Here is an 18,203-nt window from a genome sequence, read left to right on the forward strand (position 1 = left end):
AGTCCATGTCCTAAGGGCTCAGAATACACTGACAGATTGCGTGAGCAGATTTTTTGTTCATCATCAGGAGTGGTCCCTTCACCCAGACATAGCAAGATCCATTTTCGAGTCCTGAGGGTCTCCCCAAGTGGGTCTTTTAGCGACAAAAGACAACAAAAAATGTCACCAGTTTTGTTCCTGGATGCTTTTCTATTGCCATGGTCAGGGTCTGCTGTATGCTTTTTTCCTCCCAATCCTTTTCTGACCAGAGTTCTGTGCAAAATCAAGCAGGACAAGGCCATTTTATACTGATCACCCCTGCATGGCCCCATCAACACTTTGTTGTCTTCCCCCCCCACACACACACCAGCTCAGTGGACCTCTGTCAATCCCCACTGCCGCTTTACACATACTTGGTTTCACAGAATCTCACCTGCCTCCTCCACTCCACTCTTCAGGCCCTTCGCCTGACACCCTAGAGCAGAGGTCAGCAACCTTTCAGAAGTGGGGTGTCATGTCTTCATTTATTCATTCTAATTTAAGGTTTCGTGTGCCAGTAATACATTTTAATATTTTAGAAGGTCTCCTTCTATAAGTCTATAATATATAACTAAACTATTGTTGTACATAAAGTAAATAAGGTTTTTAAAATGTTTAAGACGCATCATTTAAAATTAAATTAAAATGAAGAGCCCCCCTGGACCAGTGGCCAGGACCCGGGCAGTGTGAGTGCCACTGAAAAACAGCTTGTGTGCCACCTTTGGCATGCGTGCAGTAGGTTGCCTACCCCTGCCCTAGAGGCTTCAAGGTTAACTTTGGTGAAGGAGTCCTGCTCTAGAGAAGTTCAGGATATGTTGCTGAGTAGCAGGAAACCATCAACTAGAACTACTTACCTGGCTAAATGGAAGAGGTTTTCTTTCTGGGCCCATTCTTGCTTCTATTCAGTATTTGCTGAACTATCTTCTGTCCCTTGTAAGCGGGAGCATTGCTGGGGCTTGACCCTCCTGGATGAAGAGGGGAGCCACACCGGCCTTGACCTGTCGTCTGAGGGTCTAGGTCCTTGGAACCGTAGCCCACCGTCTGGGTGGCTCGGTCTTTGGGGATAGAACCGGGTGGTGGCACAGTCAAAGGGGGCCCAGCCCTTGGTTCGGGCGGGGCAGCAATACACAGTTATCTCAGCTCCGACCCTCTTGGTTCAGGGACGGGCTGACAAGGGTGCGGGTCGCTTGGGCCCCTTTGGGACAGGACCAAGCAGTGGCACAGTCAAAGGGGGCCCAGCCCTTGGCTCGGGCGGGCCACCAATACACAGTTATCTCAGTTTAGCTGGCCTCTTCAGGCCAAGGGGGGAAGGGGGATTCTGCCACCCATGGACGGGTGGCAGGGGGAATGCAGGCCCACCCACTCCACTGCGTTCCAGCCCGGGGCCCTAGAAGCGGTGATCACCGCTGCAGGTGGTCAGTGGGGATCCTGACCGCAACACACTGCCATGGGTATCAGGAAATCTGCAGCCCGACTCGGGTCGGCTGCCCCCGGGCTACTTCCAGTATCCCCCTCCGAGCCTACCTGGTTCGTGGGACCCGCTTCGGGGACGTCCCACCATGGAGGCTCCTCACAGCCAGGGCTGGGCGACAAGTCCGGCAGCTCCTCCAGGAAGTCCGGCCAGGCCTGTTCCGGGGTGTCCTCGGGGCCGCAGCAGGGGCGGGACGGTTCTGGCGGCTCCTCGCTGTAGCGAGCGTAGGGAAGCTCTGGCAGCTCCTCGGTATAGCGAGTGTCGGGAGGCCCCGGTCAGTCCGGACACTGGCCTGCAGCCTCAGCAGCTTCCCAGTCAGGAGCTCCCGCTGACAGGTTTGCTCCTGACGGTGGCTGGGCCCCAGCTGAGGGCCGGCTTTTATCCTTCCGGGTTGCTGCTTGACCCTTTGAGGGGCGGGACTTCTGCTTAGTGGCCCCGCCCCTCTGGGTGAGTGGTGGGGCTCGACCCTCCCGGATGAGGAGGGGAGCCACACTGCCTTGTTACACCCTGAAACATCAAGGATTGGCGATTAGCTTGATCGGAGTATACCTTGTGGCTATATTTCACTCTCCTGTGGATAACTCCTATCTTTTCCAACCCAATGGCTGTAAGATTTTTTTAAATGGTTTAGACAGACTGTTTGTTTCTGCAGGTACAGAACCCTATTCTGCCACAGAACCTGAATCTAGGCTTAACAAAGCTGCTTGGTCTCTTCTCCTCTCTCTCTCTCTCACCCTCCTATGCTAGGATTTATAATAAGTCTTCTGCACTCCAGTCTAGCCACCAATGCAGACCAATAGGTAAGACCCTGTGTATTCAATAGGTCTGTGGCCATGTGGTCCAGAAACTCAGTTCACTTTTTTTTTTTTTAAAAGAAATCTAGTCCTTATGGTTGCAGAAACAAATGTGAACTGAGAGTATAAACCTACATAGTAATACCTATTTGAATCTATGTACAGCATGAATTAGCTCTGAGGCATGATGTTCTTGGGTTACTCTCCATGGGGTAATAACTCTGAAACCTAAAGGTGTGTTTTTAATAGTTTTAAATATTTATTTGCTGATCATTTTAGCAGAAATATCCAACTACTTTTCCCACAATCCCAACTGCCTCCCCAAATTCCAAAGCCCTTCATTTTAATTCATCTGAAGTTACTACAGAATTTCCGCAGGAACACCACAGAATCTAAGGGCCTTGTCTCAGAATTTATATTCAACTTGCTGCAGGTGCATCCATAAGCAGGTTTCCTCCATATGCAAATAAGGTAATATGGGCAATCAGGGCTAATCTGCATAGGGAGTTATTCTGGAAAAGCTATTCCTGGTTAACTCCATGTGTGGATACTCTTTTTTTTCTGGAATAAAAATGTTTTATTCCAGATTAGTTTAATTCACTTTGGAAATTAATCCACTAGTACAGCCTTAATTATTCCAGATTAATTTTCACGAGGGGACAAGCCCTTTGAGAAGCTGGTGTTCATGTCCTTTATCCAACAAGTTCAGCTCCTCATAATCTCGTACTTGAGTCTCTGTCATGTTTTGCTAGGATTAGGCAGAATCCATTTGTTTTCACTAGTCACCACTAAAAGTGGAACAGATTCACTAATCAAGATACAGGTTCCTGAAAATTAAAATGTGGAAGACCGGAATTAACTATACTTTTAGTTACTGAAGCTGTTTTTTTGTGTAATGGGACTTCAAACATGAAAGATACTAGTCTGAACACTTCAATGCTTGTTTAATGTTAAGTAATATTACTTGGGGAATACTCATCTGTTTTTAATCGCTCAAGTAGTAGTTTTTAATCTAATATCTTTCTGTTTTTTAAAATTTCATGTTGGATTGAATACACGAAGTTTCAGACTCCTCATAAAACAGACACAAATAAGATTAGGTGGAACTTTTAGTTTCATTCCAGTCTGATTACTTTCAAAATCCTTTGGGTTTTCTCCTGAGAACAGATGACCTCTGTTTAATAATCTGAATTCTATAGTTCTAGTTGTCTAGATAAAAAGCCAGTAAAGTTGCTAGTAAAGGGTTTGACACACTTGTTTGTGCATTTGGAGAGTTTAACTAATGAGCATAAATCAGTCTCCTCTAAAGGCTAGCTTCTTGTATTTGTATCTGTGTTCTCTAGAATAATACTCCTGACATGCAAGTGATATTAAACATGCTCCTTTTAACTTTTTGGATTTTTTTTTCTAATGTCCTTTTTGAAAAAAGCTTATCGATGAGAAATTACTGTAATCCTTGCTACGGCTTTCTTTTTCTTGTGTTTTTTAAAGAGTTTCATTTTCACTGGTCAAAGATATAAATATCTTTTTGTATTCTAGACTATGCTCTCTATGCTGAGGATTTAAAATAATTGCGTAGTAGGAATACATTAACATGGAAACTCCCATTTAGTAAGAAGATTCTATAACTGACATTGACATTAACAATTGCTGGAGGGAAATTCTCTTGTAGTTGGGCTCACCATTCCTCTGCTCTACAGAAAGAGGCTGTATCAGACCTTTCAGGCATGGGATAGTGACTTAACTCTATATGGGAAACCTGCCAGTTCTTTTCTGTCTCCAGTTTTGGCACAGACATTTATTTTTCCTGACTTTCTGCCTTCTGCAAAACTGAAGGAAATCTCCATAATTAATCCTAATGCCTTTTCTTTAATCAGATTGCTAACTTTTTTAACTAAATCGTATGTTGGGCTGAGTGAGGGCTCTTGCCCCATATTGTGCAAGTTTCCCTCTGCCTGAAAATCTAAGGATGACAGATAATTCTACAAAAAAAGAGCTGAGGAGGAGAGCATGCAGCCAGTAATGTCAAGGTTGAGCCAACCTTTTTGGTTGACCAATGCTTGTTTTGTCAGAACTGAACTGGCACCACTTTCCAAATGGATTCTCTTTTATGTATACTTTTTCTGCCAGTTGTCTGCCCATGTGACAGTGTTTACATCCAAAGCAATTCATATTCTTTTCAAGTAAAATTTTGAGCTGTTTTGTAGAAAATGTTGCCTGTTAATTGATAGTTTTCTATGGGCAGTGATTGTATTATCCAGTCATCCTTACAAAAGTTATCAAAATAAAGGGCAAGAATTGTGTTTAATACAAATGACTTAATTCTAAAATTAAGGGGAGGATTGAATTAACCAGTGACTGGATTAAGGGAAGGCACTAGTAATGAATTTTGCTTCTCCCCCCTCAAGAGTAGTATCTACACTCTTAAATCTCTGCACTAGCTGTCTCCCCAGCTGGTGGTGGTGAAAACCTGCAATCTCAGATTATCATAAAACTCCTAGGCAGCAAACCATTTTCCAGAAAGGACAAAATAACCTTTTGCTTCTGCCTCCTGAAATGATCTGTCATGCACCAATCGATTGGTCTTCAGATAGAGCAACTGCAGGGGTTGAAAAAGTTGGGAATACTGAAGCAGTTAGGTGAAGAGGAAGTCAAGTAGGTGTCTATCATCTTTCTTCCTCCCTCAGGCTCTCCACTCCTTTTCTACACAATGCTTGATGTAAGTGGTTGAAACCTATCAGTTCCACACTCTGAAATAATAAGCTGATGTGAAAGAGAACTGATTCTCTGCACTGAGAAAAGAATGTATCCCAACACTTTCCATAAATTTTTCTTCACACCTCTCCAAGAGTAGAGAGAGTCACGTAGCGTTCTGTGCAATTTATTCCTCAATTAAAGGGGGAATTACCAGCAGTTTAGTGTAATTCAAGCCTTTTCCAGGCCAGCTATGTTGTTTTTAAAAAAACAAACAGGTTTCCAGTTTATTAAAATGAAAATTTCTATCTTACAAATTTGAGTTTGTAGATTTATAGGTTGATATTAAGGAAAAGCTCATCTTTTTATCAAGCTCAGTTACAGTAAAACATATTTGCTTTTGTCTCCACCCCCTTCGATTCATTGCCTCCTCTAAATCTGGCTGAGGAAAACCACTCTCTTTCAAATGTACCTTTTATTTTCAATTTTGTAACAGGCAAAGAGCAAGTGGTCATGGGGTCCTTCTTTAGTAGTGTGTTTGTTTGTTTGTTTTTTTGTTTTAAATCATATAGCTAATTTCTTAGCCTAAAACTACCAAGGATCGACTCTCACACCTAAGTAATTCTGATACTATTTTTGAGAAGGTGTAGTCTGGTGATTCTTTTATCTTCTCACTATCCCAGAATAAGTGATCTAAGGCTCAGTCTCTTTTTCAGAGGTGTACTACACTATGAAATAAAGACACCTTCCTGACTAACACATCTCTGCTTTCTTGGCCCCATCTTCTTTTCCCTGTGCACCTTATCCTTGTGTGCACTGTTGTTGTAGGCACATTGGTTCCCAGGATATTAGATACACAAGGTGGGTGGGGCAATATCTTTTATTGGACTGACTTCTGTTGGTGAGAGAGAAAAGGTTTTGAGCTTACATACAGCTAGTCTTCAAGACCTGAAGGACCTCTGTGTAAACTCAAAAGCTTGTCTCCCACCATCATAAACTGGTTCAGTAAAATATGTTACCACACCGACCTTGTCACCTTATCAGGGGCATGGTGTGTTTGAAATCTTAAATCCAGAGTAGGTGAAAAATGGCAGGATGATCATTTTTAACCTTTCACATAATGATAAATTCTTCTTTGAGGAGTGTCCCTTTGGGTGCTCAACTTTAGGTGAATCTGCAACAGACCATCTCTGCTACCCTCAGAGGAAATCAATCCTCAAAAAAGGTGGAGAAAAAGCAGGCAACAAATTCCCATTCCAGGGAACTAGCCAAAAAGAAGCAATCCCTGATTCATTCGACACACTTGGTACCGACTGCGGAGTGGTTGAGCACCTACAAGTTGACAGGATCTTATGGTACTGCTGATTCTGTGAAAGCCAAAGACCTTAAGCAGGCTGCTTTGAGAGGAGTGACAGAGAGAAGCCTTCCTCCTCAGTACCGATGGAGCCTCTTAAACATCTGGCACCAAGAAGCTCAACATCACTACATTCTGTGGTGCCATCTACTGACCCTGAAGTGCATAGCACAGCGACATCAGCTACGACAGCAATACTGTCTACAACACCATCCTCTGCATTGAGGCTTGCAGCACCACATCAATTTCTTCATCGCAAGGACTTGCTAGTTTATGCAACACCAGAATCGTACCTTCTTCGTATTGATGTTACTCCATACTCAGTACCTTGCCAATCTAGATCACTACTGAGATCAGCCCTTCTTTTTTCCAGCGATGAAGATGAAGAGGAAGGGGACCACTCCTCACCCATTTGCATGACCACCAGACCAGGTCCACCAGAGCAATCTGGGTATCAGCCACGTGACATCCAGGGGTGGTACGGATATCCATGGATACCACCACCAATGCCATTCCCACTGCAATGGCCTTATTAGAATCCATGGCCTCCATACAGCCACCAGTACTCTAGGCCTTCCAGCACCTACAGATGCTCCTCATCAGACTCAGTAGGTACAGCCTCCAGAGGAAACTTTTGAAGAACAGGAGGAAGCTTTGGAACAGAAAATCACCCGTCCAATCAATCTCTCTTCATCCTCCCCAGACAAAGCAGTTATGCCCCCACCACTTTGACTTTAAACAGTTCCAGGAGCTTTTAAAAGAATAGCTGACTCACTCAAAATACCCTTGGAAGAAGTTGCAGTCTCAACTTAAACTGTTTGGATATTTTACAGACCTAAACATCAAAGATTATGCTCCCTATAAATGAGGCACTTGTGGACCCAGCCAAGATAATCTGGCAGACCCCTGCAACAATACCACCCACTTGTAAAAGAGCAGTCAAAAAGTATTACATCCCTTCTAAGGCTATGGATTTTTTGTTCTCACATCCCGCACCAAATTCCTTCGTGGTAGAGGCTGTGAATAAAGACACCACCACTCCAGAATCACCCCATACAATAAGGACTGGAAGCAGTTAGCCTCTTTGGGCACAAAGCCTGTTTGTCAGCAACTAAGCAATTCAGAATCGCCAATTACAAAGCTTTGATGGCCAAGTATAACTACATAAATTATGATGTCTAAGATTTTGAAGTCTAAGATTCTAAGATGTCCACATTTATTTACTGTAACAAAAAAAAAACCACCTCACAGAGACGGTCTTGTAAACTTCATTGGATGTGGCAGACACAGCCACACGATCCATTACCACTGCTTAAGTTATGCGACGGGATTCATGACGCCACCTCTCTGGGTTTCCCAAGAATGTCCCATCTATTGTTAAGGATCCTCCCTTTGAGTGCCAGCAATTGGTCACGGCCAAGACTGACTAATTCTTCTATGCCCTAAAGGACTCCAGGGCAACTCTTTGGTCTTTACGTGTTTACACACCTGCACAAAGAAGGAAGCTGGGGAAATACCAATCAAGGCCTGCCCCCATATGTCCAACCACAGAGACAATATGACCTACAAAAATGGAGACAGAGGCCTAAGACTATTCCCATCTCAGCCATCAAGATCCCAACAACCGTCTTTGAAATAGCAAATTTGAGGCTTTGCTCAAGGGCCCGAGATGCCTTCCCCATTTCCAAGCACTGGAACGGTCATCATTCATCCATCCATCCTTTCAGAGACCGCCTGATCCCATTCCAGCCAGTATGGCAGACCATCACCTTGGACAAATGAATATTAGAAATTTATAAACATGGGTTACTCAATCCCATTTACCTCCATGCCCTCTTACCCCCCTCCCCCATTCTCCCTACCTCCTTGTCCCTGTTCAGGAACCCTTCTCACAAGCACCTTCTATGAAATAAATCACCTCCTGCACTTGTCAGTACTGAGTCAACCACACCCAACACAGGGTAGGAGAGGCTTTTATTCCCACTACTACTTAACTCAGAAGAAGAGCAGGGAATGGAGGCCCATTCTTGACCTAAGGAAACTCCACGTTTGTGAAGGTTCAGTGATTGAGGATGGTCATGTTAGCAGCTATAATCCAAGCACTGAAACAGGGGGACTGGTTCTCAGCCCTCGACCTCCAGGATAGATATTTTCATATCTCCGTACACCCAGTGCACAGGAGGTTCCTTGGATTCATTCTGGGACAGAAATCACTACCAGTTCAAAGTACTGCCTTTTGGCCTCTCTATGGTGCCCCCGATTTTCTCCAAGGTTCTCGCGGTCATGGTGGCCCACCTCTGCCGGCAGGGAGTCATGATATTCTCCTATTTAGACAGCTGTCTACTCAAAACCCTTTCTCAGGAAGATGCTGTAGAAGCTACTCAAAGGATAATCGTTCTCTTCTCTCAACTAGGACTAAAAATAAACATGTAAAAATCGACGTTGACACCCCATTCAAAAACTAGAGTTCATTGGGGTCCACCTGGATGTGCTGGAAGCCAAAGCCTCATTACCACTACACAGATTAGTCACCCTTGATCACCACAGCACAAGCCAGCCTACAGATATCAGCCAGGACCTGTCTCCAACTGTTAGGTCATATGGCAGCAACCATGTTTGTCGTAATGGACCGTGAATTTGGTTGGGCCGTATATATTGTGTATGCTTACTCTGACTACATTGTGCTCTCCTCTAATATCTGTTTCTGAAATGCTTTGTTTCCCATTTCAAAATCCAGTCTATTGTATAACCTTGCTTTGTAAATTTGAGATCCAGTAAAGATGTGTGTTTTTCATCATCAAAGCTTTGTCTGTGACAGTTTTTTTCTTTTGACATCTTTTCATTTTGCGCTAAGAGCACTAATCTTAAAAAAAAAAAAAAAAAAAAAAAAAAAAAAAAGTTGCTTCCTTTATGTACATAACGACCCTTTGTGCTGGATCCCTTTTATGTTTGCCTGTACACTTATAAACAAATCTGGTTTGTTTATCCAAGTATTCTGTCTTTGTGCCTCAACAGGCATTTTTAATCCGATACAATTTGGTTCTTTCCATGCTTAATGCTTTCATTCGGGCATCGCATTTTTCAATAACCCCGCAGATATTCATTGTTCTTTGCAAAGTCAGGTCAGTTTCTCATGATGGTACAGAGAAGGGCTGCTAAGATGATCCCAGGAAGACAAGACTCTCTTAAGAACTTGGCTTGTTTAGCCTAACCAAAGGAAGGCTGAGGGGAGATATGATTGCTCTCTATAAATACACCAGAGGAATAAATACTAGGGAGGGAAAGGAGTTATTTAACTTAAGGGCCAATGCAGGCACAAGAACAAATAGATATAAATTGGCCATCAACAAGTTCAGGCTTGAAATTAGACAAAGATGTCTAGCCATCTGTGATAAATGAAGGGTGGGAGTAGCTCCCTTCTATGGACACCCAGCCAGCCAGTTAGCTGCAAAATCCCTGTTAGTAATGGTTCTCTACTTGCTTTACGTGTAAAGGCTTAACAAGTCCGCAGGTAAAAGGAAGGAAGTTGGGCACCTGACCAAAAGAGCCAATGGGAGGGCTAGAACTTTTAAAAATTGGGTCGGTCTGTCTGTTCTCCGGAGAGAGGGGACAGAGCAAAACAGGGCTGAAACTTTGCTGTAAAAAGCTGTGAACTAGGTATGAAAATCACCAGATAGTACCTAAAACTACCTAATTTGAAACCTCAGATATGTAAGTAGATCAGAAAATGTCTAGAAAGACTCAATTAGGTGTGTCTTTTATTTCTGTAAAGCCTGTGGACTCCTCTGGGCTGACCCCCAAATGCTTTTGTTTTGCTTGCAACCCATTAAGCTAGACCTCCAGAAGACTATTCTTGATGCTTAATTATTATTTTGCTCTTTTAAAATCTAGCAATAGCCTAAGTTTCAGATGTTTTTCTTTTTTTTTAATAAAATTTACCTTTAAGAATAGGATTGGGTTTTTTGTGCATATGTGGTTTAATTAGCTGGTGGCAACAGCTGATTTCCTTTGTTTCTCTTTCTCAGCTCTTCCTCAGAGGGGAGGATGAAAGGGCTGAGGGTACCCCACAGGGAGGAATTCCCAAGTGTGCCTTCCTGGGTAAAAAGGGTATTTTTGCACTTGGATGGTGGCAGCATCTACCCATCCAAGGTCAGAGAAAAGCTGTAACGTTGGGAGTTTAATACCAGCCTGGAGTGGCCAGTATCCATTTTTAGAATCCTTGTGGGCCCCCACCTTCTGCATTTGAAGTGCCAGAGTGGGGAATCAGCCTTGACACCAGCAGAAGAGTGAAGTTCTGGAACAGACTTCCATGGGAAGCAGTGGAGGCAAAAAACCCAACTGACTTCAAGACTGAGCTTGATAAGTTTGGGGGGGAGGGGTGTCTGATGAAACTGAAACTGCCTGTAATGGCATCTAGTTGATCTGTGACTGCTAGCAACAAACACTTCCAACAGCTGGTGATGGGACACTAGATAGAGAGGGTCTCTGAGTTACTACAGAGATTTCTTTCCCAAGTGTCTGGCTGGTGGGTCTTGCCCCCATGCTTGAGGATTAACTATCACCATATTTGCAGTCAGGAAGAAATTTTCCCACAGGTCAAATTGGCAGAGACAACTGGGTTTTTTTATTTTGCATGGGACACTTGCAGGCTTAAACTAGTGTAAATGGCAGATTCTCTGTAACTTGGATTCTTTGAATCATGATTTGAGGACTTCAGTAGCTCAGCAGTCACTTTGATTTGAATCAATCTACAATGATTTGGAGGCACTACAACCACCTCTACAGTTCTCAGCCAGCTTTCCTACCTTACTGAAGGACTCATGTGGCTTCATCTTCCCCTTTGACAAAGGCCACAGAAGAAGCCAGGATTAGCGCTGTAGAGTTTCTAGATTCCAAGTCAGTGCTTAAATCTTTTTTTCTTCGATAGCTGTTCAGTGGCCTATGTAAAATGAATTGGTCTGTTCTCCACATCATCTACCAGCATGATAGTGTACAACTTGTTAATAGTACCAACAGAGGTCAGTGATTCACTGACTGGGCCTGGTGATCAGACTATTCTTACTTCTGCGGGTGTTCTTTCCAGAATAGAGGTAAGCTTATAAATGTGGTGGATTATCATGCACTTCTACTACATATGGTGTACGTGGTCTGTGAATAAATTTAGATTTCAGTGTTAGGGTCTTTTAATGGATAGTAAATTCATCTTAACTTTTTAAAAATCCCAGTACCTCCTCTTAAACTTGATACTGCAAATGTTGAATTTTTCTGTAGAACCATTAAAATAATTATGCAGTCTCCTTAGGGCCATTTTTTCTTTTATAAAAGTGGTGATCTTGCTATTGAGACTCTCAACTTTTGAATTTCTTGCTATTGTATTTTAAATTTGTCACCTTTTAATGTTTCATTAAAGTAGAAAGGTTGTCTCTGAATTTCTCATAATGGAACCTGAAGACTGAATTGGAAACTTTTTTCCCCCCCATTAGACCCATTTTTATCTAAAATGGTTATATAGGCTCCAGACTAGCAAAGAACTTAAGCACAGATATAATTTTAAGCACAAGAGCAGTCCCATTGAATTCTATGGGACATCATTTGTGTGCTTAGATATTCATTTACTCAAGTGCCTTGCTGGTCTGGGGCCTTAATGCACGTGAACTTGTGAACACACACACACACACTCTCTCTCCCCCCTCCTTTTGAGTATATAATTTCCATTAATACTAGTCTGCGTGTAATGACATTGAAGGGGGAAAATATCCTTTTGAGTGAAAGAATGCGAGAGGACTTAAAAGTAAAAGCTTTACACTGCAGGTTATCCAGGTTTCACAATTTGATTTGCTAATTGATTTTCATTTCTAAATAGATTTGATATATTGAAGAAGAGTGCTGCACACCCCCTTTTTTCAGTGTATAGATTTCAGCTTCACAAATATTCCATGAAATATAAGTGGGTTTTCTGTATAATTCTGAAGTTTGTTTTCTGTAAGTGTAGGCAAGATGTTCAGATTCAGTGGGGTGCCAGTTTGGTAATTTTGCTCAAAGTGCATGGTGAGAATAATCTTTTTCTCCTAAAATGAAGCAGAAGGATAAGTAATAACTTTTTATGCATGATAAGCATCAAAAATATGAGCCTGCTGGTCTATGCTTTTCATTTTTCTTTGCCTTTGTCTTTCAGTCAGAACCTCCTGCAGTGTGCACAAGATGTGATCAATAACTCAATAACTTTTTTCATGCAGTAATTATCTCTATGTGGTATTATCTGAACACTGTTTTTCTTTATTACCCAAAAGATGCGGGGGAGATTTATATAACCAGCTGATCCCATTTTGGATGAAGCTACTTCATGACATCAGGGAAAACAGTTTATTTTAAAGAGTCTTTTTTAACAAATGTATATGGAAAGCTTTTACCAGCTAATTCTTTCTTCAGTTGGAAAAATTTTATTCTAGAAGACTTCGTTAATTACTTATAATTACACTTTGCCATATTTAATTATACTATATGTATAATATGTAGGATATGGAAATGCCATATAAAATCATTTTCTTATATATGCTTTTAATTTACTCATACAAGTGTTAAGCAGTTATATCTGTTAAATAAGATGTAAGGTAGTGTCAATGTGAAATGATCTGTATTTTCTATGAGGTAGCTGTTTTAAACATCTTTGAAAATAGTTTTGACAACTGTTTTAGATAAGAATGAGCTCTGTGTGTGCTCTAAAATAAATTTATTCAATACTAAAATGTTCTTCATTTGTTTATGGGCTTCTCTTTCACAGATTGAGATCTTGCAAGAATCTCGAATGATGATTCCAGATTGCCAACGCAGATTAGAAACTGCGCATGCAGATCTTAGTCAACTATTAGTAAGTATAGCGCAAAATAACTCTTACCTTCAGCATTTCATGTCTTCTGGCCACAAAGACTTAGAAAGCCAGATTCTTTCATTGATGGTGTTGTGCTAGCAAACTATTTAGCCCTCAATGTAATAGTATAATGAAACCAATTTAAGATTGGACACTTTCTACTTTGTATATGGTATCTTGTACAGTATTTTGTATATATTTCTAGACTAGTAGTATTTAACACAATAGTTGATTTCAGAATGTGCACAGATAAGTGAATACAAAGTTTAGTGCAGATATAAAAAAACAATACAATCAGTAGTATGCTTCAGTAAAAGGAAGTTGAGAAGCACAGAAATGGGACATGCACCTAGTGGACACTTAAATATTGAGCTATTAAAGTGGAGTCCCTTGCTTTGCAAGTTATATTACCATACCACTTAGTCTCTTTAGGAGAATTCAGGTTTACAGCTGGAATATTCTGCTTGCTTTGATTATTTGATCATTTTAAAAATAATCACAGTATCTTAAGATAAGTAATTAGCTTGATTTCAGTGGAACTATTTGCATATGAGTAAGGGTGATATAGAAATTTAAGGCTCAAACCTGCAGTGAGTGAAGGAGACATGACTTGGTAGAATTACCCTCTGCTGATCTCCATTAAGGTGCCAGCATTAGAGCCTGCTTTTGCAAGATGATGAATGACCTCAACTCCTGTTAACTTCAAGGGGAGTTGAAAGGCTCTTCAGATTTTCCATGAGGCGCTCTGCGCTTTGCAGGATCAGACTGTTAGACTTCATCTTTTTGCAGGTCCATAGTGGTCTTCAGATTGTTTATGTGAAGGGGTTGGCATAATTTACTGATTAGTCATTGCTACTGTTCCCTAAATTGAGAAGGCAAACAAACAGATAAGCTATTTTAATCAAGAGACTTGACATTTTTCAGTAAATCCAAAACTTAATAATACTGAGAAGTTCTGAAAGGTCATTTTCCCCTCCCAACACAGTTGCATAGTTTCCATTAAAATGAACTTAGAAGAATCTCTTTTTAAATGGACAATCTCAAAGAAGGTTTCAGGTCTTCCTAAATGTTAGTCTTACCTCTGTTGCCATTTCTGCCAACTTGTGTGGGCTGCATTTTGATTTGAATATTCCTTTAATTGACCAACATATAAAAAACTAAAATAATTCAGACCTGGTACTTCTAAATTTGACATGCATGATTTAACTGTTTTACTCACTATAAGCAGGGAAGTGAGAACTAACTAAATTTTTCTAAAACTAATGTGTTCAATATTGAAATGCCCTTCAAATTTTGTGGACTTCCCCTTTACCTAGGATGGCACCCAAATAAGCCACATGATGTTGGACAAAATCTTAGACCTGATTTTACCAAATATGGAGGGAAAAAAATGCTAAACTGGCTGGCTCTAAGGAGCTAAACCATTGATGCAAGGGATATTATTACATCTAACACTCAGCACTAAAAAATGGAATTTTAATATAACATCTCAGTTATTTCATTGAAAGCATGTCCAATTACTTTCAAAGTACTTAGAGCTGTATAAAGAAATCTAATTTTTATTTCATTGAATTTCAGGAAAATGAAAAAGAGTTGGAAGAAGCTGAAGAATATAAAGATGCACGTTCAGTACTGGAGTCAGTGAAGTTGGAAGCCTAGATGTTCTTCAGTACTGTCTTTATGCATTAGCCTGGGTCCATTCCACACTTTTTGTTGATCACTGCTGTATTATTTAAAGTAGTGTAAGAATGATGACTTGCTGAGATTCCCTTTATGCCATTGCAAATGACGGCCTTTCTCTAACTTGAAGACATCAAATAAATGACTGATACATTTTTGGTTTTTATATTTTGCCTATAGATAGAACACTTAATTGACTCAAAGTATCAAATTGCAAATAAAAAAAACTGTGTCTTTGAGATAAAGCTAGGAATTTACTAATTGGTGAGGATAAGTTTTGTGTAACAACTTATTCAGCATCTTTAGGATAATAAAGTATGTGAGGAATGTGATGACAGCAGATATTTCCAAAACTACTTATGGTGGAAAACATTTGCCTTAACAAATTTCTGTTCTAACAGGAAACAGTTTAAAGCAATTAAGCCTGCATATTCTAACAGGACACTTGTAAAGTGTAGTATGTTGAATATTTTTACAGACTTGTGTTGTGTATATGTAACTTCTCAAATAGATTAGCACTGTACTTTAAAATAAGAACTCAACTAGAAATGGGCCTAAGACGTTAAATAAAGATCTGATTCCAAACCACCTTTAAGTAGAGTGCATTCATATCTGAGTTCTAGTTTAGGCATAACCAGAATGAAATAGCCTTTGCGAGGAGCAATGTGGTAAATGTGCAGTATTTTCTTCACTATTTGCATGCAAAAAATTGTCAGCTGGAACCTACTTGCAGAAGTTTTGAAGTGAACCTTTTTCTTCAGGGTGCAGCTATGCCCCTTTGCTAGCTCTTGACAGAATAAAGTGATTTATTGGATACAGGCCAGGACCTGGATACTCTGAGGGAACTATTGGAGTTAGTGTTTGGTTTGGATGCAAGAGTATTTAAATTTGTACAAAAACTGTGGTTCTTTTGGGACAGCTCATCTGAAAAATAAGCTGTGGGCTCTTCTGGCAACTAAAGTTTTGCATGTCAATTTACTTAGTATAAGAATTTTTGGCATGTACTTTGTTGCCCTTAAAGTACTGTGTATCCTTCTGGTTCTGTATAAATATTCCAATAAGCTTTTATTTAAAGAGCCTGGCTTTGAATAGTACCTCATCCTGGCAAGTCAAAATGGTAGGCATCGGCTGTCACGTAAGTATATAGTTACCTGATTTGTGGGTGTAGTCAGATAATTAGCTGTCTAAATGACATCAATTGCAGACACATTCATTTTCCAAACCATAGTTGCAATATATAGTCTGCTTCTCTGAATTGGGGCCTAATTTTTGCACATTTCTTAGCTTGGTAGAACAGAAATTAACCCATTACAACCAAATAATACACTTAAAGATAGTTAATTTGTTATACTATTTGCATTTCTGTACAGTAGTTAACTATGCACTAATGGCTCTTCTAGACTTTCAAAAAGTCTATTTAGCATGCCATTCTGTCTCTGGCACATTTTCTCTTATTAGTAAGCACATTTTAATGAAAACAGGAATCTTGTTTTAGAATTTAATCTACTCCTGTTAGTACTTCCTCCTGTGTCAGAAGTGTACCTGTCATACCATTTAGTTGTGGTGGTGGTGGTTTGATGTCAAGGAAGTATTCCTTCTGATTGAAGAATGAGTGGCAAATAGCTGTAGCTATAGAAAAGTGACATATAGAAAATGAGGCCTAAGCAGGATTATAGTTAAAATTTCCTCCCCCAGACTTCTGCCTGAATCATTGGTTCATCTAATTTAAATTACAGACTGTTTTCAGAAGTTTATAATCTGCCCCATAACGTGCTCCATCTACACAAAAGACAACCATGAAGAGAGTATTCCTTGGCCAACATTCTGACCATTACCCTCTTATCTGCTTCCTTCTCTGATACAGCAAGGTTCTGTCTGTCTGTCCTTTTTTTTTTTTTTTGGGTTCGAAAGCTTATAAGTGGAGTCTCTCTCTCTCTCTCTCTCTCTCTGCTGTCCTATCTGCTCTGTGAGTAGTACTCACCCTTACATATGTCCATTTCTCCCACTAGTGTCTCCATGTTGACTTTTAGCATGAATGCCCTTCCTGAGCTGGTCAATAAAGCAACTATCCTCTTCTCATTTCAATCTCTCCTGCAGATCCACCGTTACCACAGTACTGTTAAGAAATTTCCTGACTGGTTGTCAACTGACTGAAGTGTTTATTCCATGGAGACATGGACTAAAGGAAATTCAAACCAACACTGGGCATTGGTGTAGGGAAAGCAAGATGACTAAACTGTAAAGGGAGGATAGAGAATTTATTGTGAGTAATTTAAAAATATAGCTAGTAAGACACATGCCTATTATTCTGATCAATTTACTTGCCTGTTTTATCTCACTATCCTACCAGCGTCTCTCTTGTCTTTTTAGATTGTATGCTTTTCAGTTCAGGGACTCTCTTCCTGTTTGAAAAGTATATGGTGGACACTACTGCAACCTAAAAAACAGTAGCTTGAAAATAGCATCATCTTTGGAAAACTGACATTTCTAAAGTCGTGTGTTATACTTAAGGCCCTGCTTGAGTTGCAAGATGACTATCAAAAAATTATGGCTGAGTTGTGGACAAGTCATGGAAAATTACAGAAAAGAACATAAGAATGGCCATACTGGGTCTGACCAAAGGTCCATAGAGACCAGTATCTTGTCTTTGACAGTGGCTAATGCCAGGTGCCTCGCAGGGAATGAACAGAATAGGTTTATATTGTGATCCATCCCCTGTAATAATGGACATTATTATTTGTGCTAATGTCCATTTTAATTTTTTTGCAATTTTCTGCTGTCAACAGCTTGGGACTGAGAGCGGAGGTGGAGTGGCCAAGGGCTCCCACTGTCAAAATTGCAATGGATAACTCATATTGGGAATCTGCAATTTCCACAATATCATAAATTAAGTAGGGTCTTAGTTATACTGCGTATTCAAAAACCAAAAGTAACTTAAGTGCTTTATTTCTGTCTCTTTCTTGAAACAGAAATGTTCAGGTAATTAACCAACTGCAAGTAATTACCCAGCTAACAATTAAAAATTCACGATTTCTTTTCAATGGCAATTTCCTGAAAGATTTCTTATAGGTAGACTTCTTGCATGCATGATGACCCTATTATATTGAAATAATTTTGGTCTAGTACTCATTTTAAAGGAAACTCTTTAGGATGCTGTGAGAAACAGGACCTCTAACTTTTCAGTGACAGTAATAGTGGCTTCATTTAATCATTTGCAGCATGTACTCTCCTGTACTCATGACTGAGCATGTCAGGGTTCCTTCCCCACTCTGGACTCTAGGGTACAGATGTGGAGACCTGCATGAAAGCCCCCTAATCTGATTT

The 18,203-nt window shown here is 40.5% G+C and overlaps 1 protein-coding gene across 2 annotated transcripts in view; it reads left to right on the top strand.

Moving 5' to 3' along the window:
- Positions 1-15,467, top strand: part of TBCA (tubulin folding cofactor A) — a 57,705-nt gene extending 42,238 nt beyond the window's left edge. For both annotated transcript variants that reach the window (XM_050947133.1, XM_050947134.1), the window contains exons 3-4: positions 13,113-13,199; positions 14,778-15,467. In XM_050947133.1, coding sequence (XP_050803090.1) covers positions 13,113-13,199; positions 14,778-14,858 — 168 coding nt within the window. In that variant the 3' untranslated portion in view covers positions 14,859-15,467. The remainder of the gene's footprint in view (positions 1-13,112; positions 13,200-14,777) is intronic.
- The last annotated feature ends 2,736 nt before the right edge of the window (positions 15,468-18,203 follow it).

Source organism: Gopherus flavomarginatus, chromosome 3 (assembly GCF_025201925.1).
Source record: "Gopherus flavomarginatus isolate rGopFla2 chromosome 3, rGopFla2.mat.asm, whole genome shotgun sequence".
Classification (NCBI taxonomy): domain Eukaryota; kingdom Metazoa; phylum Chordata; order Testudines; family Testudinidae; genus Gopherus; species Gopherus flavomarginatus.